General features: G+C 48.1%; 1 protein-coding gene and 1 long non-coding RNA gene across 2 annotated transcripts; one reads left to right on the plus strand and one right to left on the minus strand.

Moving 5' to 3' along the window:
- Positions 1–2,543: 2,543 nt before the first annotated feature.
- On the plus strand, positions 2,544–5,597 carry LOC119108827 (uncharacterized). The gene is made up of 3 exons (XR_005095357.1): positions 2,544–2,741; positions 4,282–4,411; positions 5,265–5,597. It is a non-coding gene; the product is annotated as an uncharacterized LOC119108827 (long non-coding RNA).
- A 16,280-nt stretch (positions 5,598–21,877) lies between these two features.
- LOC119108826 (acetylcholine receptor subunit alpha-type acr-16) lies at positions 21,878–22,999 on the minus strand. Its single transcript, XM_037232371.1, has one exon. It carries the CDS (start codon positions 22,855–22,857, stop codon positions 22,168–22,170), a length of 690 nt encoding a protein of 229 aa, XP_037088266.1. The 5' UTR covers positions 22,858–22,999; the 3' UTR covers positions 21,878–22,167.
- Positions 23,000–24,101: the final 1,102 nt, after the last annotated feature.

Here is a 24,101-nt window from a genome sequence, read left to right on the forward strand (position 1 = left end):
CGGATTTCAAGTAAAAAACAATGCTAGGTTCATAGCCCTCTATGGGTAGCAGACAAAATGACGCTTGGCATCAAAGTCTTCATGAGACCAGTGAACCGTTGACGTCAGAATGATGTTTAGGTTTGGGAAATTAGCGTCTGGGATTATGTTTGGCGGGCAAAAAGCATTTTCTATTTAAAAGGGTTTGACATCCCATTATCTAAAGTAAGCCATCATTTAAGAAACTTCTTTGAGGTCGCGGACATCAAATCGCCCCGCTGCATCCTCCATGCCGGCGCCATGAAGCAGTAATGCCAAAAAAGAGTCTTTGTGTGATAGTCATCTTTTACCTACACTTTTTGTAGCATTCCAGCCAAAAACATTGGGGGCAAGCAAACACTGGGGTACCTAACTCATCATTGGGGGGAGGTCCAGGGCCCTCACAACAGAATACGAATCGACATCCGTGGAATCAACTATGATGACGCGCAAAGGAAATCAGCCTGCTATTGTTTCACATTTACTCAGAGTTTCTGTAAGTTCGTAAGCATTGGATCGAGGACCGATTAGCAGCCTCCCGATCTACACTACCGGCACCTTCCTGGCTGTCCCAGCACCCAGTTTCTAACCTTTATCTCATTCCTCTCATCTGTGATACAGCCGTGGGATCTGACCACGTCTTGTTTTGATCCTGACAAAAGTGACGCCATTTGATGGGAATTTGCAGGTTTGGCAGGCGAGAAGGACAAACACTTCGCATTACAGATTACGCAGAACCGTTTAGATTTTTCGAAAGTCAAAGATCTCAGCCTCTTTTTGTACCAGCTTTTGTTTTCGCAAGAAAGCGGTTGTCACTCTGGCAGCTGCAACTGTGACAGCCTTTTAGAAAGATCCCAGCGGTTGGGCAGCTGGAATTCTAAAAGTGATCCTATTACTTTAAATTACAGTAGAGCATGCAAGATTCGAGTGCGGTTGATTGATACACCATTTATAAAGGACGATAACAGTCCCTGCCCTGTCAGGCGAGTGCTAACATGACCATTAACTAGCTCGCCATTAAGTTGCTCACCAAGTTTGGACATTGATCTTCTTTACATGTTGCGATTGTCTATTTCACCATTTAGTGGTTTGACATTTTAAGTGTTTCGCCTTTTCACGGTTTGTCATGTAGCAGATCGCTATTTTAGCGTCTCGCGTTTGCTACATGTCACCATGTTGCAGTCTGCCACTTAGCCGATTTGACTTTATGACGTGTTGACTTTTTTGCTCGTCACCAATGTAGCTATCGCTTTACAGCAGTCGACCGAAATTCATTCGCCAAACTGCGAGTCTACTTTTTGTCAAGACGTCAACCTAATAAGGTGCTTCGGTTTTCTACTCCTACGAAGAAAAGGGACAAAGAAGGGACAGGACCATGCTCACACGGCTGGGCACCCAAGATACACGAGTTGCGCTTCGTAGTTGTGATATATTAATGACTGTTTTATTAGTGGCCATGGGGTGTGCTGAATCGTAATGCCTTATCGGGGGGACTGCCATGGGCATAAAGTACTGTTCGGTGAAGTTTCTCCCATCTACTTCCATTACAAAAGGGTGCCAAGGAATGGAAACGACGCATGTTGTGTAGTGGGTTCCAGAGTGGTAGCATTTTTGTATTGTTAATTAACTTGTTTGAAATCTTTGACCATGAGCACCCTTGGAAGCGCCAAATTTTTACGGTAGAGACATTGGATGGTTATCAACGTTGTTTAACCAGTTCTTCCGCAGCGGCAAATCGCTCATTAAACGGCGAGCAGTGGCTTTTCTTTAGCAAACGAATCACAAACGAGTCACAAACGAATTGGTGTTGACTGTTTCCAGATCAGGTCAACGTACGGCACGATCGCAGTCACGGGGGAGCTGAGCTAGGGGTAGAGATAAGGAGCACGGGTGAAGGAATGCGGGTGTAGGCGTGCGGAGTTGAGAGCTGGAAACATGATGGTTATGCAGCGTTTGTCATTGCGCCTTAAGTGACGCCGCGGTGGTATGTGGTACTTCCAGATATGTGGAGAGTGTTGCCAGCGATGCGCAGAAAATGGGCGCTGTTTACTCTCCGTCGATTGAGAGATCTAACCGGTTTGGTGCGTGAAGTCTATGCGTCAGCCCGACACACAAGCGGAGAAGACAACTCTAACGGCTTTGTAATATTTGTACATATCGCCCTCACACCACACACAGGGCCCACCACACACATATTACACTCTAACTTGCTCCATTGCAGTCCGAGTGAACTGTGGTATATTAATGTGAGACAGGCATTCCCAAAAAACTCAGTGGCAGAACGTAGTTATTCGTATTCCGATGTGGGAGCCAATGCAATGGTTATCGGATTGGTCACCGATATAATTTTCAGATGCATTATTACCTTAGGATCCATCTTTTTCTGAAACTTTCGAGGCATAAATTCATAACAGCAAAGGGACGCTGAAGCTCCGCAAAAGAAACCGGTCATGGTTGCATCAGCCCGTTTCTGTGCATGTATAAATACCTGGCGGTGCCTGGCGAAGTCTGGTACCTGGCGCGGGCCGCGAAGTGGCCTCATCGCTTTGTGCAACTGCTGGCACGTCGCGCTGTGTTGCATCCTTCACAGGAACCGCTCCATCACATCATGCACCGCCTCTCAGCTCTGGCTTTTGTGATTGTGCTAGTGTCCCGCTGCCAGGCGGCAACACGTGTGGCACGTGCTGTATCAGTTTATCCAGCGTCATCTATTACCCACCCAGGTGAGACGGCCCTGGATGAATTCACCGTCGTTTTCAAAGCACTATTGAGCCAACGGGTGCTCTGCTGGTTTAGTGCCGACTCCGCATGCCGTATAAACGCCTGAGCGCGAGCCCGACATTGTGACACGCATGCACCGCATCTTATTGTTATTATTACTACCTTATCATTATATTACATGTGCCGCATCGGCCGACGGCAGACTGAAGAAGGGGCACCCAGTGTTAATGCTTCAGCAATGTGGGAATTTGTGAAAGTTGACCAATGATTGCAGTTTTTGTGTCCACTTGGAGAGTGGCTCCCCCTGGCTTGCGCTCCAGCCCCTTCTTGATTTTGCTTTGCTCGCCCCCCCCCCCCCCTCCCCCCCGCCCCCTATGGAAGACTGAGGCTTTTGTTTCTTGGATTAAGCCATTGCAAACATGAAGTGCGCGGAATAAACTTGACTAGTTACGGTTTATGGTGAAGAGGCCTTTTGTATGTAACACATGAAATAGCATATAATAAGTAATATATTCTGTTGGGCGCTGGAGCTGGCGAGCCTGAGCGTGCTGTGTGATGCTTGGCTGTTCAACGCCTTTCCGTCCCTTGCGTCCCGATGCATCTACGTAAGTCACCTGAGGATCTTCCCCAGTGACTTTTCAAGATGGTGCTGCGTCATTTTTGTGACTTCCTTCCACTGTCAGTGAATTTCCACATCGCAAGTGACTTCGGTGGGTGCCCTCGGGCGCTTCTTTGGATTTGTTTGAACAGAACACCACCAGTGCCCTTGAGCCCCAGTGCACCGAGCTACCTCCAACTCACAATCAAGTGATGTTCCCCGTACGTCGTTTCCTTTTTCACAGAACTTGGAACAGGATCTAGCATCAGTCCGAAATTCCCTCTCCCTGGCTTCGCTGATAAATATTAAACACAATTTCAGTTTGTTTAACGTTTCCATCCTTCTTTTTTGTTAGTGGTATAAGAAACCAAACCGGAGCGTAGTATTGCGCAGTCCAACTCGCCCTTTCCCCTTGTTCCATTTTTGTTACGCTCCGTCAGCTCGCTGACTGACGGCCTCGATCGCGCTGGTATTGCTGGTGATTGGTAATTGATTGTATTGCTGGTGAGTGGTGATTGGTACTTAATTGCTTTGCTGGTGAATGGTGATTGGTAATTGATTGTATTGGTGCTGAGTGGTGACTGGTAATTGATTGTATTACTGGTGAGTGGTAATTGGCAATTGATTGTATTGCTGGCGAGTGGTGATTGGTAATTGGTTGCATTGTTGTTGCGTGATGATTGGTAATGGATTGTATTGCTGGTGAGTGGTGATTGGTAATTGATTGTATTGCTGGTGAGTGGTGATTGGTACTTGATTGCATTGCTGGTGAGTGGTGATTGGTAACTGATTGTATTGGTGCTGTGTGGTGATTGGTAATTGATTGTATTACTGGTGAGTGGTAACTGGTAATGCCAGTGAGAGCGGGTTCGCACTGTCCTGCACAGGCGGTGCACATCACGGCGACTATGAAACCACGAGCTGACAATCTATTCCCGGCCCAGGACACGAAGACGAGTGCTACCTTGAAGACTTCCAGAGCTACTTGCAAGTTGGGGCCACGAAGTACTTAAGACAGTGCGCGGTATTTAGATGTCGCATGGTGAATGACGAACTTTCTTTAACATACCAGACGTAAGTATGTTGTGGTTCTCTGCAATGTTGTATAGACTCGCCACAAATCTGTAACGAACGGTCATTTTGAGCCAAATTTTACCAGAGTCTGCCTGTCTCTGAGGTCGTCTGCTACCTCTGCAGCGGCAGTGCGTTGCCACGCACCGGCATGATAGGAACAACCGAGCACAGCATGAACACAGTTCAAAACAGAGAACGAGGCGAAACGGAGGACAGAGCAGGACAGAGACCCGGTGGGAGTGCGGAACAGGACAAAGGAGAGCGCAAGGGGAAGGATAGTGCATGCCAGCCGGCAGGGTAGGGCAGGAGCAGATTGTTTCATTCAGAGGAGAGGTCAGAGTATAGAGGTCACACAGAGAGCAGAGAAGAGGAGGCGGAGGAAGGAGATCAGAACATGCACGATAGGTAAAGTAAATAGACAGATCAGAGGACAGGAAAGTTCAGTGCCATTCCAGCTGTGCTCTGTCCTTCGCTGGTCCGTCCGCCACGCCGCGCCTACAGAGATCACCCCGCGCCGTGCCGTGCCGTGCGGTGTCGTTGGGCCTGCGCCTCACGTACACAACGCATAAACAAGCAAGTGATGAGAGCGCATGGGCACCGTTGTGATTTGGGAGCCCGGGCACCAACAATATCAACATTTAAGCATCGGAGCTACACGGTGCTTGCAAAGAGCAGTCCAAAAGTTTTGAATGTTTGTGTAGACCCTAACGACAATTTTTGGGGGCTTCACACCACAAGGGCACGATGGAAGTGGAATGCAAACCGTATGTTGTGTAGAAGGAATGGATCGAAGGAGTTCATACAGCATATCTTTGCGATGAGTGGGTGACATGCCGCGTCTTTGGTATTTCAGATGCGGCAGGGTGGTCCCCAAACCCGACAGCTCATGCACCGATGTCCCGGTCAGCCGTTTCGCCGTGTATCCGGAATGTTGCCTAAAGAGATATAATTGCGAGGTGCTGGGGTAAGTCCTGCCAATGAGACTGTGCTGTGTCATAGACTAACCACCATAGCTTCGCAACGGCAGGTGGCTCTCATAGGCATGTCGAAGCGACTGTGCTCTTCGGGGCGCGGGCATGCACGCCACATTTTCGGAAGGCTCATCGTGTGATGACCAGTGTTTGCGAGCATGGAGGTAGGATAGTACGACTATACACATCTGGCGCTAACAAAAATATATTGAAAACGCCCTGACTAGTATTTTTGAGCCGTGAGAGGAGATGCAGCGACACAACGTTCATCTCATAACGGTCATTTTACCATACATTCAGGCCCTTATACTCATCCAAAGCTTTAGCTCACCAATAACCCCAACTTTATGTCTCTCCCTGGCAGTATTCCCATCCAAATGTCTGCACAAATCCCCACGAGCGGCGACTGTGCAAGGCAACGTCTGTAACTGGGTGTCAAAGCAGCTATAATCCCATCGAACGCAGATTCAGAATGTCGCCTTGTGAGTGGGATGTCAAATTCGGAAAATAAGCAGACGAGTTTCAAAAACTCAGCGGGTATAGCTTCTTGTTACTCCACATTGCAAGACATGGTCCAACACGAACTTCCTTTTGATAAACAGACTTAGATATTACTTTGGAAGTCAAGAGATGGAGCCTTTCTCCCCGGCTTTGGTCCTCGGACCCCATCCAAATAACTTTAAAATGAGCAAAGGTATGTTACGCCAACTTGACCGCATCTGCTCACAGTCAAGCCAGACCAACCACAACTGGCTGCATTCATCTGAGCAGACCACGCCAAATGTTAAGTCACTCTGACAATTGCTGAGAACATTCGTCTCAACTGGCCTCGTCTCAGCACAGCTATAACAGACCGGACTCAGCTGACCACAGATGCCGACAGCCTGGTCAGGCTGACCACAGACGCCGACAGCCTGGTCAGGCTGACCACAGACGACGACGGTCTAGTCAGAATGACTGCAGATCCGGCGGTCTGATAATACTGGCCGCAGGCGGCAGTCTGGTCAGACTGACCACAGGTGACAGTCTGGTCAGACGGGCCGCAAATAGTCAAAATGACCTAAACTAACCACTTCTGACCACACAAACAGCAGGCTATCCGGAGATGACCACAATCCCGGCAGAATACTACCATATGACCAAGGCCGCGTCGAAGCGACGGCACTGAGCTTCATTCACCTAGACGCAAATGATACACGTCAGTGCATGTTGTACCGTTCGTTCCTGCAGCGTTATAAACGGCGAGCGCTGAACAGACGACAGAACGGTGCAGCGTGCCATAGCCGTAGCATGATAGCTCGCACTGGAACAGAAAGGCAGCGAAGCCTGAGGACATGAGACTTCCACTTCTGTGCACAAACCTCTAAGGATGGCGAAGTGACGCGTGGGCAGTGATCATTTTAGGAACAGTACTGGCTGGAGTGAAGGAGCTGAAGCTGTCACGTCATGGGCGGCTTTGAGTGCTTAGGCTTTCCAGGCGCCAGAATTCGGCGATAATCCTATGACGACGTGTGTGAGGGGATCTGTTGTCCGTGCGCGTGTTCCCCTGCCGCTGTTGTTCGTCTACACCATCGGCCGCTGCTGCGCTTTTTTTGTTGAGGTGTCTCTCTAATGTCGCTGCGGGAGCCTCCGTACACTCCATCTCCTGAAGAACACGACTTATTTGAAGATCCCATGGTTCAATCTGCACGTATGGACTCCGATAAACACGACGTCAAGGCACACATGTGAGCCACACTGGAGGCCTCCACTGAATACCAACGAATCCGGGGCAACCGGTGAATTAAACTGGGAGCCTTACACTAAATACTAATACTGGCAGCGTCCCGTCCTTGACTAATCCACACAAATTCGGTGTCTCGCCGTGTTTGCTCCGAGCCTATCCATTTTCCGGCGCCCACCTCCCACCACTCATACCTGGTGCGCAAACGGGTTGGACCCCCTGCCGCCTTCCGTGTACCCTTCGCAGCGCCTTGGTATCATAATGGGCTCGCTCACGCGGGTCCCCATTGAGATAAAGAAGCATTTGATCATCCATTTCAAACACTCATTAAACGTCCATTTATGCCTTTTCTAGGGAATTTTCATACTTGAAGATACTGAAAGGGATGTTCCATATTTGTATGACGCTTTGAACTGAAAAAGCCACCTTGATGGCCTTTCCATGCAGTTCACGGTCATATCGTTTTTAAGACCTAAAGAGATCTTGTTCCTGAGTTACATGCCCCAGAAAATAGTGAAAAGGTTTATTTGGAGCCTATTTCACAGATGCCTCGGTATTAATGACGTCATAGAAACGTCATGAGATCGCAGTCATACTACAGGCTGTTTTCTGCTTATGGTCAAAACAGCATGGCTGCTGCTGCATTCGCAAAAACCGTGACGCAGCACGTATGATACAGTGTGCGGAAGATGATTGGCTGTTAGCAAGATTTCGCTGCTGAGTGCGCGGCGCAAACGTAAGCGTGAGCACTATCGGGTTGTGCGGCACTCGTCGCGAACGGGGCATTTTTCCTTATTTCTAGGCCACAGGTCAACGCTATGAAAAGAACGACACTGTCTGTAAAAAAGGACGGCACCCAAAAAACGGTCACTCTCCCGAAAGTTGTGAAAAAGAAGACGCGACGGCCAATCTGTCTTGTTTACCCTGCTGGCGTTTTTTCTTCCTCTTGAAGAGACCTCTTGAGCCGCATTACGGACTCCCGTTGGGACTTTGTTTTGGAGGGAGGTCAGGGTGAAATGCTGTGTTATGACTGAAAATCTGTGCGGAAATTGCGAGAAAACCCGCAATTTGATAGTTCCGCGGGCTGTGCAAGTATAAGACCACACCTATCTGACAAAAGTGTGTGAACCGGCGACTTGAAATGTGTGTTATCACTGGTGGTGTGTGCCAGTGGCTTGTACTGATCTTGATGTGATGGAGAGTGTGCGTGCAAGGTTTATACCTCTGAGAGAGAACATTGTTTTGGTATTCTTTAAGTCTACTGACTCCCAATAAAATGTGATATATTGATACCTGCCTCTACCTTTGTGTTTGTGTTTGAACATGGCAAAGAAATTGAAAGAACTGACAAACTAAGAAAAGCGTAGCACTTATGCACTTATGTAGCAGGGGCGTACAAGGGCAAGCTGGTACTTCATTATGATCTTGCCAACATCATGAGCCTATTGAGGTACTGTAGCATGTAATTAATTCATTGCGTGTCTTATCAGCAATTCATTTTGACAGAAGGGGCTGGTGCCCACAGCTTGCTAATGCACATGCTCAGCATAGGCTCACATTATTTGACTTTGAAAAATTGTCTTTCCCTAAAGAATTCTGAAAATATAGACCCGTCTTATCACTGATGCACATTGTGCTGCCTTCACAAATTTTGTATGCAGGTGAGCACTGCTCGTGAGTCATCAATATCATAGTCACTGCAACTTGCATGAGATGCTGGGTGCTGAGAAAGGTGGAAAAATATTGCTGTTGGTGTCTTGGTTAGCAATTTATCATACTTTTTATCATGGGCCTTGTGTGCACTGGCAGCTTTATCACTTCCTTGCATTTTGCCCATCCAACCATAACTACATGCACTTGTCATGCCTCCTTCATGATGGAATGTATTAAGAGAGCAGCATGGATTGCAGTACAAAAACCACATGGTTGTTCATTATGTCATGCCGCAGTACGGCACTGAGGTAGTGCCACAATGAAGCTGTTGATCCGTGCAATTACACAATGTACCACATTGGTTGATTACTCTATGTCAAGCCTTTGAGACAGCAGCTTGTAAGTTATGAATTACTGGCAACAACTGATTTAACAATGCCAAAGGACTATGAACAGCAAGAGTGTCATTTCGCCACAATGTTTATATCAAGGTTAGCTACTAATTGCATAAATAATCCTAAGCAACAAAATATATTGGTAGCCCAACCTTACCATTTTTACCATTTCAGTAATGGCAATGTTTTGGCAACCAATCCATAACAACGTTACAAATTTGTTTATTTTCGCATGGCACCCCGTTTCTAGTTACACAGTAACTACTGTGCACATCACATGATATCAATGTCCGGACAACAGCACCGCACGCAGCGATGAGTCGACAATAAAGCATTGACAAAATCATCAACAGCATACGAGCAACAGCAGCAGCACAGCATATCGTGCCTTGATATTAACAATCAGACATAAAAGCTGGCGATCGCGACGTTGCATATGTCAAACAGCCCGCCAAAGCTTTTCTTATGGCCGGCACCAAGACAAAAAATCAACAAATAACCCACCCACTAAACCCCCACCCGACACAGACTTCGCGACGAGAATGGCCGCTTGGCGTCAGCTTTTGTGTGTTTTGGCGTATTCTTGAAGTCTGGGTGCCAGATGCTGCCAGGTATGGTTGTCGTCACAAAACCATTCCATGACGTCATCAAACAATGACGTAATGGGGCCCAGTTTTACAAACTTTGAAATTTTGCTACTTAGCGTCACTTTGAACCTTGAACACTTACCAATAGTTACAATTAAGCTTTTCTCATCATACCTGATGCTCACCTCAAAATCTTTTAATGTGGAACATTCCCTTGCAGCAAGCATGAGATAGGATGAAACAAGCTCATTTTTAACTATTGGTATACTGTCAAGGGGAAAATACTGCTGTAGAAAACACAATGTTTCTGTTTAGGAAATATCTTCTTCCATGAGTTACTGTTTGATTACGTCATCGTGCCTCCCATAACACTGCTTGAGAGCCAGTTGGCCGCTGTTATATCTGGCAATCGTGCTCGCGAACGCCGGGTATGAGCGGCTCGGCAATTATATTTTACTTAGCGTTGATCTCCGCATCACCAATGGATGACAAAATTTGAATGGCGTTATTATGGCGTCATGGATGCCTGGGTGACCTTGAAAGTGTCTCCCTGAAATAGTCCGCACATCTTTGCGGGCTTGTAACTCAGAAACTAAAGGGATTTGGGTCTGAAGAAGGACAGCGCTGTGAACTTCACCGAATGGTCTTCAAGGTGGCTATTTCATTCCAAAACCCCATACAAATGTGGAACACTCCCTTAAAGTCCATAGGGTCACTTTGCTGTCAGTCGGAAATGGACGCGGCTACTGGGTTCACCCCAGGCGTGCCTAACCTGGACGACAACTCGTTCTCTCGCCTGACCTCCAGGATGACCGCTCCATACGGGACGATGGTACATCGGGTCTCGTCCACGACGGGGCGATCCACCGCTCTCTCGGCCACGCCCACCGCTCGCAGCTTCCCATTGCTGCGCATGCGCCTTAGGCAGTGCCTCGTCCAGCACGGATATACGCCGAGCACTGCTCTGTGCTGTTATCGCCGTGAGTACACAGTGTGTTTTTTTTTTACCTCCATTACTAAATATATCGTAAAACGATTAAAACAAACTGAGCACATTTACGATTGTTATCATGTCTGCAGTGCACATAGCTGTATCTTCTTAATACGCTCCACTATTATGGAAACAATTTACACTCCGCTGAACGGACACAGCTGCAAAGCGACTGTCTATCTTGTAACGTGTGTCCGGCTCGAGACGGTGGTGCATTTGAACATCTTATCACCTGAACACACGCCCTTCATATCTGCCATCTGGCCCTCTGTGTGTTACGTCGATTTATCAACCCCATCAACGAAATAACTGGTGAAAAAACACCAATCAGTTGAGCAAATAGGGGAGTCAAACACGGCGGAAGATTTTATTCGTAGTCCGCAGTAATAGCAACAGGTTAAAAAAACTGAAAGCCATCCATGACCACCATGTATTTACTGCGGAGTTGCGGTAGATCTTCGGGACCACGAGCAGGTTATAAAGAAAGTGGAATTTTTCAATGTTCCTGCTTCCGTGCCCGCATTTGCAGGGTGAAGTCACTTCGCGCTTGTAAACAAAATGTTGTCCACGTCCATGCATAGTGGCACTAACTGGGCGGCACTGTGTGAAACTAGCGGGATACAGAACTAGCTGCTACTGCTATTGCAGAGAGAAAATCTACAAAAAGTCGAAAATATTTCCGGATTGATGATCTGGCTTTCCACCGTACTTCGCAAACAGTTTGTGCTGGTGATTCTCGTTACTTTTTTCACCCCCTCCGTCACAAGAGGCCTTCTCCATGACCCTTTGTGAAGAAGGTACAGTCCAGCTGAAACCAGTGTCCTAGATTTGCCGACTTTGGGTGTAAAGCAACACCCTATGAGGAGGAATTTTTCATTCCATTTCTCCGTATTTTGTGTGAATTTTTCACTTCTGCCTGACTTGGTCTAATCGCGTATGTCAAACCCCTATTTCCCTTCCTGAGGTTCCCAGATGTCATCCAAAACCGAGCTCACTTGAAACCACCAAACATAAACGAGGCTCCGCAGAACCTGGACACCTATGGCTATGTCCTGCCTCACCTACATCCGAATCATGCATATGTATGCACAGAGCAAGGGCGCCAGGTACCTCCAAGCCCAAGAACCCGAGCGACCCCAGCCGCTTGCACGCATTAAGTTTGGTTTGTGTTTGCAGAATGCATCACAATATGCAGCTGTGCGCCAAATGCAAGGTTTTCACGCATCTACTTTTTTTTTGGTCTCACCATCACACCACGAAAGCAGAGCCCGGTGTCAACACCAGCAAGATCTGGTAGAGAATGTTACTCCACGTATTTCTTTTTTTCCCGGGGAAACTTGACCACTAAATTGCATCACTCTCGAAATGCATGAGTGAAAAATTTAAGAAATGCCTTCCAATTTAAACTTACAAGATGAATATCACCACTTGAGCACTTACATTAACAGATTTTAAGCCAAATCAGCTGATTACAAAGTTTTGCGAGAAAAGCACCAGTCTTTATATTTATTTAGCTACTTTTGTTCTTCTTGGTATCGTAGCAGTGTCATACCGCTTTATTCTTCCTTCCTTTTCGATTTCTTTGGAGGTATCATCTACCGCTTAAACTTTTAACCAATTTCTCTGCAAGATGCTCCAACTGCAAACTTGTACGTATTTCATACATAAATTGAATTAGTTCGCCAGCCGCCCAAACATGATATGCACCCAAGCGTGAACAATTTACAGGGAATGAAGGAGACAATTTGAAGCATGGAACTTATTTTTGCCGCCAGTTTTGCCCTCTTAAGCTTTCGGTTTACCGCTTTCTTGGTTCATGGCGGAGCTCAACAACGATAAATTCAAGCCTTTCGAGTGTCTGACTCACCAGGCTACCTGCCAAGGCTATTAAGGCAAGACAAGGTTGCCATATAGAGCCCTGCGACAGACCTGACGCAGCTAATACAGAAGTGTTTGATAGCGAAATTCTGCCCTCTGGAGATGTTTGTCGCGCACACCTCTTACTTGTTTCGCATTTTAATCTGAAAGTTTGGTGGGCATGATTGAAATTTATATTCGGGGGGTGAGTCGGATGACTCTGTCTGCCAGCGGACCATGCAAAAGGTGCTGAATTTTTGTTTTGGGGGAGCAGGAAGAAGCTAGGAAGTCTTCTGTGGACCAAGTAATTGCTTGCCTTACCTGCTTTCAACACATGAACAACAAAAAATATTGCAACCATTTAGCTTCGAGTTTGCGACGAATATGCGGCTTAAAGTGAAAGCTCTACATTTGAAGGGATCGGAGCAAATATGACATATCTGATTAAAATAGCTCACTTCTAACCATTGGTACACTTTTACGTGGAAAAGAATGCTCTAGATAACACAATTTCTTTTTTTAGGACATGCGTTCCTCAATACGTCACTGTTTGCATCACCGTACCCTACACAACATTGATTTAAGTCAGTTGACGGCCGTTGATTTGTAAATTGTGTCCACGAACACCAGATATGAACGATTCGACCACTTTCTGTTTTCGCTTTGATCGCCACATAACCAATGGATTGACATTATTTGAATGGCGTTATTGTGGCGACATGGATGTCTGGGTGATCTACGCATATCCGCAGGCTCTAGCTTGGAAATTGGAGGAGTTTGGTTTTAACAAAGGCGGGACTGTGAACTGCACCGAACGTCTTCAAGAAAGCCATTTCAGTTCAAAACCCTGAGCATATGACGAACACTCCCTTTGAGAATGGCCTCAAATTCATCACACCTGTCCAACTTTGTCTCAAGCGAAGGCAGGTCCGGTTTTAGAAGTGATGTGGTGATTCGTTCCCCGCGCTGGTGAAGGTGGCCATGCCAGGCGGGATACCGCGGTCGGCGCGTGAGGAAATCGACTCAGCACGAGTCTAAGAAGAGCTCTAGCAAGATGTCGTGAGGTTTCACGGGAGATTTCACACCACACGTATGGCAAATGATACCGTGGATTACTTGGTAGACCCCACGTGCGGCCGTATGCTAGCGTGCCACCCGGGTGGCAGTGACAGACGCCCTTGATCTGCTAGCTCTTAGCCTGTAGGTGGCCCGCATTTGGTGTGCGCGTTGTCGTCATGCAATGCTGCACTTAATTTGTTTTCGTTTGCTTGTATTTGTTTGTCTTGCACTATATTGCACTTCATTTACTCATGAGTGAAGCTTTATCATTTAGAGCAGTCAGACGCACTTAAAAGCATATCAGTAGTTACAAGTGAGCTTTTACATTGTATCTGAGGTTTGCCTCAATGTTTTCAAATGTTGAACAGTCACTTTAACATACAATTAGACACGATCAGTCCAGTATTCGAACGCATTCGTTTACCGGAATGTTAGGGCGCACTTCAAGTTGAGCTGTGCAGAATAGGTTTCTCGTCGTGTAACACCAGGTAGTCTTTCAGCAGAAAGTCGTGTCAAACAAGTACTATCCAATTATTCACTTGGTAAAATGTCAGAGTATTTTTGGGTAAAAAAACGGCACTAGCGCATGCGCTCGATGAGTCACACCTGCAGGCAACCATATCACTGGTGTCTGTAGTACAAAAATTAGGTCCGGTGTTGTTGCATAGTTTGAGTCCTATGCATATTAGGGATATCAAGAACATATCAAGAGCATTTTCACTTTGGTGTAGCGTGCTAGAGCCTTAGAGACCGGTTACACAGGAAAGATGAAGCGTGGGTGGGTGGGTTGAGGTAGCCCGGAGAATCTCGCCCAGCAGGTGCTGTGAACCAAAAACCACACAGGCATGTTGTTGAGTATATAGCACCCTTTGACAACGGACAACGAAACGAAGGGTTGAGCGAACCGCTGCAGGTGTGGGTTACAGGACTTCTGTGTTCGCAACATGACTCAAAAGCATCTGAGCAGCTTACCAAATCATTACGCACAGTGCAGAGATTGAAACAAATTGATCATTTAAGACGTCCGTAAAATTGTGAAGATGGTAGAGCACCCTTTTGGCCGTCTTGACAGGTCTCCGGGGGGGGGGGGGGGACTTCTGGCTGCCGTGCACAGCGTCAGGAACTCTTCAGGCACGAGGTAAGCAGTATCTGAAACATCCTTCTCAACAGATGATGTGGCAAATGTGCTACACATGTCTCATTGTACATAGCAATGATCTGCGATTATCAATGATTCTTTGTAATGATTAATAATATATAACCAATGTATGCAGCAACAATGCATGTACATGCATGACGGACATGCCTTGTAGGGTGAAGTGGGGTGAGGTGCATCATCTCCAAGTAGGTATCCTTGATGCAATACACCGGCAACGATGTGATACAATTTATCACACACATTCCTACGATCTAATATGCGATACGCTAAAAGGTCAGGTGGCGTCAGAGGACAGGACTGACCGTGCCGCGGACTGCAACACGTTAAACCTTCGCCTCCAAATTATGTCGTTGACCTGGAATTGCGCGAACGGATGGTAGGGGTTAGGGCTCACAAAACAAGCACTGATTAGCGTGAACTCTAATCCCAGAAATCCATCCATTCATCATGCCGTTGCCTATCACGTTGAACCATTCTCTGGGAATTGCATTCGCTGACAGCTGTGGTCTGACGTTGACCGGCCATAGGTCAGCGACTTAACGAGGTGCGTTTAACCTTTTATTAAAAATGGGCAATTCAGCTGCTTACAGCTATGTAAAGTTTGGCTAAAAACATTAATGTTAGGTACAGCACAAATTAATGGTTTTTTTATTTCCTTCGCCTCGATCTGTCTGATAGGGCCGGAAACATGTTGTTTATAAAAATAATCCACTTAGAAATTCGTGGCTTTCCTTGCCCTTAAAAAGTCTTTTCTGGCCCCACGCAGGAGATGTCGTGGGTGGGCATTGCCATAAGTCGGGTTTTCGCCCGTTCGTTCTGCTCTGGGCGTCACTTGTGACGAGACGTGAGGCGAGACTTCACTGGTGCCGAAACGTTAGGCCTGACGTCACTAGTGCCGAAACGTCAGGCCAGACGTTACTGGTGCCGAAACGTTATGCCTGACGTCACTGGTGCCGAGACGTGAGGCCAGACGTTACTGGTGCCGTCACTTCAGCGCGACGCGGTAAGCATTGAGTTGTAAAGCTGTGGGGCAGTAAGAGCATCGGAAATTTTCGTACAGATAGTGAGAAAACTGCTAATGTGAGGTGCACATGACTTACGAACCAACTGCGCAGAATTCAGTGGGGAGTATGATGGTGTGCTTTGCAAGCCTATGCCACTAACCATTGAAATACAATGGCATGAAAAATGTCACGCGCAAACACGACGATGATACAAAATGGGACGGCCAGTACAGCGAGCTTTTTCCGCATTGATAATGAGCTATTTTTAGCAGCAGGTGCTTATGACCAGCAATCCAATCGCGTAGAAGGCTCCGTCAAATATTGTGATGTGCTTTGCAAGCTTATGCGGCCAACTACCACACTGATATTGGCGCGAAGATTGAACACGCTGGTGCGCGAACTGCTGCAGAGATAGGCGGCCGGGACATCGGACAAGATGTGCGGCCAGGACATCGAACTGTACGGGCGACCGGGACATCAGATTACATGGGCGACCGGGACATCAGATTACATGGGCGACTGGGACATCAGATTACATGGGCGACTGGGACATCAGATTACATGGGCGACTGGGACATCAGATTACATGGGCGACTGGGACATCAGATTACATGGGCGACTGGGACATCAGATTACATGGGCGACCGGGACATCAGATTACATGGGCGACTGGGACATCAGATTACATGGGCGACTGGGACATCAGATTACATGGGCGACTGGGACATCAGATTACATGGGCGACTGGGACATCAGATTACATGGGCGACCGGGACATCAGATTACATGGGCGACCGGGACATCAGATTACATGGGCGACTGGGACATCAGATTACATGGGCGACCGGGACATCAGATTACATGGGCGACCGGGACAGCGACCTATATGGCGACTGGGACATCGGATTGTATGGGCGGCTGGGGCATCGGATTACATGGGCGACTGGGGCATTGGATTACATGGGCGACTTGGACATCGGGCTAGATGGGCGACGGGGACATCGGATTGCGTTCGAACCAATAATGGCTTAACTTTTGAGAGTGGGTGCACGTGACCAGAGATCCGAATGCGTAAAATTTAATTGGAAGTATGATGATGTGCTAATTGCAAGATTATTTGACAATCGGCTGAAATATAATATGTGTGAAAAGGGAACACATTCATGCGGAAGCTGCTGGGGATATGCAGCCTGAACATCGGGCTGCCTTGTTACAAGCAAGGTAACAAGTATATGCTTACTGACAGGTGCGTATATCTGGGAACCGATAAGATGAAAATAAATGGCAAGCATAATCGTATGCCTTGCGAGCTTGTATTCAGCAAAGCCGTCAAAAGCCAATCTGCACGGGAGTTCAGGGACAAGGGCACATGACAGGGAACGAGCTACCCAACTACCTCAAACTCTTACATCCGACACATGGGGGCTGACCGCAAAGAAGCGAACGTATTGGATGTCTCCTCTTCCCCCTCCCCCTAGCGCACGAGAGCTTCCGTTGCCTCTGTGCCTACGCGAGGGCCAGTGCCCTGTGCCTGCCCCACGCTGAGCGCTGATGGCAAATTTTGTTGTTGTGAGGCTAAGTAGCACAGTGTCACGGGGAGCTGTATTGAACCAGGAAAGGTCAACGTTTGTTACGAGGCCCAAATGTTACCCCGGAGTACTCAAAAAGTGGCGACCGACGCCAAACACAGCCAGCCATGAGCCAAATCCAACGGGCGCACGTGCTGTTCATGATGCTTCGTACAGATGACAGTTTTTTGGTGCACATTATTGTGACTTTTGACACTATGCTCAGGTAAATATTATTATTGCAGCGCACTGTCGCATTTATGTGCCTAAATATTCATCTATTTAATCGTTAACATCATTTCGGCCAAAAAGAGCATTTTCACACACACATATTTTGTTTTGCACACGCCTTTGTCTATAATGTCACATTGGCGTTAAGCATAATGCTTCAGGAAGGGACGGAACACCGCCGGCCCCGCGCAGGTGCAGACCTAGCACGGACGGCCCTGCAGACAGGAACACGACGGAATGCAGGAAGGCTCGTAATGAAAACGGTGGTTGTGCATACTGGCATGGACCGAGCACTGCGGTACATGGATATGTACGTCACGAACACGGCAGGCACGTGGATAGATACGGAATGAGCCGGGCCGGCTCCGCAGACAAGTACAGACACAGGTACAGTACAGGTATGTGCTGCAGCAGTCGACGGACTCGCCACGCTGCAGCCACGCTGCTCAGCTGCAGCGGACAATTGAGACTCAAATCACTGGCGGCGGCAGCACCACGGGGTACGAGGCCGAGTAAGATCAGAGCGCTTGAAGAACGGCTTGCCGCTGAAGGTCGTCACGTGCATCATCATAGTTGTTATGAAGTGCGTCACGTGCGTCATCATAGTTGTTAAGTTCGGCGCAATCGGTTTTCTGGTCACATCCGTTTGCCAGTAACATTTTGTCCGTTTGGGGCACGAACATAGCCCGATGTTCCGATCGCCCTAGCGGAAATGAGTATCATGTACGCCTCCACTTTTTATGCCACGGAATTTTGAAAATTTGCACGCTTTTTCTTCAAAAGTACATCAATATACGTTGATAGATAATACAGTGGTGATAGCCTTATTTCTTGGAGGAAACCCAGACGAATGGAGATATAGTTGGGTTAATATCTCGGCAACATGCCTTTATCGAAACAATAGCAGAAGTGAATTGCTATGCGACTAATGTCCTCGCTAATGCACTGAATAGCTTACGTAATTTTGAGTCAATATATTTTCTACAAAACTCCACGTAATTGGCTCTTTGGCTAGGTGTACCTTTTGACAGTTATTTTTCATTATAAGTACGGATATTTTGATGTTCCGATTGCCCCTTAGCATTGCGTCCAGTCTCTGGTCGCCAGACGCGCATTGAGGTTTCGGCACCAGTGATGTCACTCTATTGTTAAGCGAGAATGAGGCGAGAATCACCGGACAGTTTTACCTTCCTTGTACGGCGTTGGCCTCGCCCAATGCTATTCTCTGTAGAATACCGATTGTCGGAGTCTTTGAATCTGTCTTCTTTGTGCACACCGCGGTGTTAGCAATCTCCACGCCGCCGCATCTCTAGCTGGTGGGCTGATATTTGTAATGGGGTCTTGATCGTCTGGTGGTGTGGTCTACTAAGGGCAGAATGACATAGAACGCAAATAATTTCTATCCCAACAGCGTTGCAGCCATTCTCTGTTACGTGGCTGACTCTGTGCCCACCCGCTCGGGTCACGCATTTTATCAGCATGAAAAGCAACAGCATAGTGCACAATCTCGGCGCCTCCATTTTTGGCAGCCGCATTATTCAGTCACTTCACCTCTCTTAGCCCCCAAGCGATCGTTTCAAGCGAGCTATGGCCGGTCTGAACTCAGTCGCGGGGCGCAGCTGGTGCGTCATGTAGCAGACATGAATCGGGCGAGTTCGGTCGAATCCCACGCGGTGTGGGTCCGTCGAGTGCAGCGCAAATTCCTCACATAGATCCTTGATCATGCATATTCTGGCCTGACATACACTCCGTCTAATTATCATCTCTTTGCGTCACTTCAAAATTAATTTCCCGGCTTTAAGACGAAATGGGATAATCTTTGATGTCTAAGAAATATTTGTGGGGAAACGCTATTTTTCTGAATTTCATTCGCAAGCTTCTCTGTGAGCATGTGGTCAAAATCGACCCGCTGAGCCTCGTGGCGCGACTTTTCGCCGCGCCGCTGGGCTGGGAGTGAGCAAGGGTGCGTGTGTGTGTGTGCGTGCGCGCGTGCATGCGCGCGTACATGCGCGCGTACATGTGTGTGTGTGTGTGTGTGCGCGCGCGCGCGCGCATTTTCAAGAGGGTACCTAAAGTTACAAACATTTTTTTACGGTATTCGCCCTACTGTAACTGACTTCTTTGGCGATTCTTCATGTCTTCAGACCCGTGGGCGCGCATTTTCAAGAGGGTACCTAAAGTTGCAAACATTTTTACGGTATTCGCCCTACTGTAACTGACTTCTTTGGCGATGTTTCATGTCTTCAGACCCGTGGGCCTTATGAATATCTTATTTCTGAAATTGGTAGCGTCAACATTTTATCTATCTGTCATTCTGACATTCTACCTATGAATTCAAGTTATCATCAGTAACAGGGAGTTTTGATTGCTTTTTGGCAACGGCTTGTGGCAGAAATTTGTATCGATGCACTTCATGGACATTTCCAATCGCACTTCAGGTGTACAGTGAGGAAAATCAAACTAAAAATAGAGTTGTTTTGGATATTATAGAGGTACACCACGAGGGTGCTCTGTGATATTACGCGCATATTGTATGCCTTCTCCAGTGTGTAGCGTGCAACGTTTACCTGTCTTCGTTGTTTTTTCCGCCAACCTGTTTTGGTTTTCATGGCTTGTATTTTATCGGATCTCTGAAGAAGAAAAATTTGCGTGTCGTATTGTGGCAATTCACTACATAACTCAAATAAATGCAAACCAGAATGTCCATCTCTGTACATGTAACTGCCTGTGAGGGTTCAAAGAACAAATCTCAATTTTCGTTAGAAATAAACTTTTCCAAGGTTCGAACCTTTCAACTCAGCTAGGTAAGTTCACGAAGGTTTACGTACCCCACAGGTGATTGATGCGGTGTAATATGGGGAAACACTTTTCGACATAAGGCAAGTTCAATGGGTTTTGGTTCCATTCGTGAAAGCTTTAATAGAGATTGTCCTTACATGCAGGAGGTTGTAGTTTTCTTCTCTTTTCTTGGGTGGTGGGGCGTTAAGATGTGATTAAGATGTAAGGCGCGCTCGGGTGAGGAGTCAAATTGACCCCCACCCCCGAAGGTTTTTCCGCAATGGTTTCCGAACGACGATGCGCAATTACGCCAAATTGTGCATAGCTGTAGGTAATCGATTAGCGGTTCGTCTGGCACCACAACTTTAGACGTACCTGTAAGGTCGCTGACCCATGGCAGGTCAAAGGCAGGCCATGATTTCAGCGAAGGTAATTTCTAGGGAATTGTTCAATTTGATCCAACAACAGAGTGTTGAACAAAGCCATACGCCTCTGAGATGCTTTCTTAGGAAACATAACAATTGAATTACAAATTGCATTGACCTAAGGTCAAGCATGCAAGTCAGCCCAAGGTCAAAATCAACCTGTCTTATTGCTCCGGAGCTTGCTGTATGGGGTAGTTTCTGGTGCTCATTTCCAATTTATTGACAGCAGAAACCGCCTTATACACCTTCCATAGACTTCTTAAAGGTTAGAATAAGTCACTGCCCTAGAATGACGCAGGTCAACATTTTGTTTTTAGGAACATACTGCCGAGCGTAATCTCTGTCGCTTATCCAAACGCAAAACTCAAAGCATCCTTGCTTGTTTTTGGTCACCATGACCTTCAGATGGACAAACGAGGTCACTGACCTTGGATGAGTATGTGACTTCTTGCTTAGAGCAGTTTTTAGGTTCCAGGAGTCCTTTGGAGACCAACCTCGAGTTGGACCTTCTGATACCTTATTCAGCCCGATGGTCATGACCTAGGAACCTCAAACTGAAGCCCAAGTGAGATCACAGGTCAAACGCCCTGTAAATTCGGGTTCTCTAGCTCTTTTAGTTCTTGAGATCTCAAGGGGGTCAAATTGACCTCACCCGAGTGAAGGGTATCCAACCGGTCATCCGGGCGCGTGTTAATGCTCTTCCTGGTATGCCAATGCTGATAAAATATTGCGGAAGTTTCATGAACTCGTAAAAACCAACTTAAGGGAATAATGCTCAACCAAGACTCGAAACTTCCCATAAATAGAAAGGGAATAGTTGGATCTTACTGTGGCAGCTGATGACACTCAATACGGACCTCACTGAATTGTCATTGCATGGCTATTGTGCATTAAGTTCTTCCCAGCTGAGAAATGTATGCTTACTAATTGTGCTAGCACAATGCGGCCATCACTGCATCGTCACTGCATGTCGAATGTGCGTCCTGCTATTTTTCATGTTAAAATCTTTATACTTTTGTAAATTTTACAGGCACATGCCTGACAGACAGCCTCCAAATTTTACCATAATTATTGTATTGTGTCGCCACAACGTACAACCCTCATGCGAAGCACGTGGAATGTGGAGCGGCATCGCAAGTATTTATTTAATCACCAAAAGACTTACAAAGCGGCGAGCAGCTGTGCAGAAGACACACAACGTGCGCATCATCTTCGCTCGGCAACGGTCAAAGCCATTCTGTTCCACTCTAGTTGACACTGCTCGGTAAACGTGGCGTCTTGAGCCGGACCCGAGCCTCAGCCGCTGCCTGCTCGGCCCTGTCGTCTGGCGGAGCTGCGGCGGCCCGACGACACGGCTAGCAGCGCTGCGGACGCAGGACAAGCTCTATGTTGAGCGAGACGTACTCCTCCGGACAGCAGTCGTACATCTTCGCCTCTCGCACCACCGACGAGCTGGCCACCTTCCAGGCGCCGTTGGCCGCCATGTTGGAGACGTCGACGGTGTCGGCGGTCGGCTGCAGATCCAGCTCCTCCACGCTGTGCGTCCACGAGCCGATCTTGATGGGGCAGCTGAGCTGGTCCGAGTCGTCAGTGACGGTGCGGCTGCAGCGGACGGTGAAGGTCACCATCGGGACGACCAGGACGCGTCCGCCGGGCCAGATCACCACCGGCGTGACGCGCAGCCACTCGGCGCCCGCCGAAGGCACCATGTTGTACGGCAGAAGGTCGGGCGACCACATCTCGGAGAGCGGCAGGCGCGTGCGGCTAACGTCGTCGGCGGCCGGGAAGTCGGTCCAGGCGAGCGCAGGGCTCTCCCACTCGATGTGCAGCCAGCCGCTGACGGTGGCCGTGTTGCGGCGCTCGTCCACTTCGACGTCTGTCGTCATCAAGCCGACGATGATGTTGGTGCTGTCGTTGTAGGCGCTCACCGGTCGGACCATGCGCTCCGGCCGCGAGAGCAGGAGCTGGCGAAGCTCGAGCTCCTCATTCAGCCCGGAGCTGACCGCCACCACGGCCAGCAGAGACAAGGCGAGCAGATCACGCATGATGATCGCAAGAGGCGTGTGCTGATGGAACGGGAGCCCTGCGGTCCTCTCGGAGGGCGGTGTCCTCGAGCTTTGACAGGAGGAGGCCCGAGGGGAGCACGACGAGTGCGACGTGCGCTAGCCGATGGCTGGTCTGGTACTGGCTGACGACACGGGCACTGTCAGAATAAATGGCCAGAGTGATCGTAAACAGGGCAGCGAGCACCACGCCAGGGACGAGGCGCGTCCAATCAGAATAGAATTAACAAACACTCCATTGGTGACGGAAGCCAGGCCAATTTGGTACTCCGCAGCGCACGCCTGCGGCTAAGGCTCACTCCAAGTTCCTATGCGGACTTGGACCCTGTCTCGCTGGTAGTTCTGATGACTTCTCAGGGAGCTTGGTGTGCATCAGGGGTACGCATCGGGGTACACAGAAACGCAATGGCTGCCTAGTGACGCCTCCGGAGTCGAGCCGGAGTGACGCCTCGGAGCAATCTCCTGTCAGTCGTGATGCAGCAAGGTCCCATTTCATTAGCTGCGAGTTACCGTCCCAGCAAGGTCGTCGTTCGTTCTATTAAACAGTCATAGGACAAAAAAGCAACAACAAAATGCAAAACCCCTATAACCGCTACCCAGTATTTAACGATTTTCTCTAAGCGGTCAAACACCCTGCAGCAGAGCTTTTCATGCACAATGCACCATATCCAGGCTCAGATAATGCGCAGGGTTTTCCAGCAGTGAGTCATGACTCGCTGTTACAATACCCTGTGCAACTGCACTGGCACTTGCATGTTGAAACCACGTCACAGTCATAACAACATCTGACTTCTAGCACGTCGCGAAGGCTCCATATCCCAGTGATTATACAGATGTTGGCGAGTACGAGTATGTATGAGAGTATGAGTGGTACGAGTATGTAATGTATGTTTGGGGGGGGGGGGGGTGATTTCTGTGTGTGTGTGTGTGTGTGTGTGTGTGTGTGTGCGTGTGTATGTGTGTGTTAAACGTAACGTGTGTGTGTGTGTGTGTGTGTGTGTGTGTGTGTGTGTGTGTGTGTGTGTGTGTGTGTGTGCGTGCGCCGTCGCGTGCGTGTGTGGTAAAGTGTAGCATTTCGGTTTTATGGGCGCATCGACCACAGTTACCATTCCGCGCCCGTTAGGTTGTCCGTGTTTCTTCGGTATGGTATTTCAGTTTTATGAGGGCCTGGACTGCAGCGGCCATTTTGCGCCCACTGCTATGTCAGGCGGTGTCCATTGCATCGA

Source organism: Pollicipes pollicipes, unplaced genomic scaffold (genome assembly GCF_011947565.3).
Source record: "Pollicipes pollicipes isolate AB1234 unplaced genomic scaffold, Ppol_2.1 Scaffold_6756;HRSCAF=8007_pilon_pilon_pilon, whole genome shotgun sequence".
Classification (NCBI taxonomy): domain Eukaryota; kingdom Metazoa; phylum Arthropoda; class Thecostraca; order Pollicipedomorpha; family Pollicipedidae; genus Pollicipes; species Pollicipes pollicipes.

What these genes read in the sequence shown, in the direction of transcription:
- LOC119108826 (XM_037232371.1), bottom strand. Translation starts at nt 22,857, where the DNA reads ATGCGTGATCTGCTCGCCTTGTCTCTGCTGGCCGTGGTGGCGGTCAGC.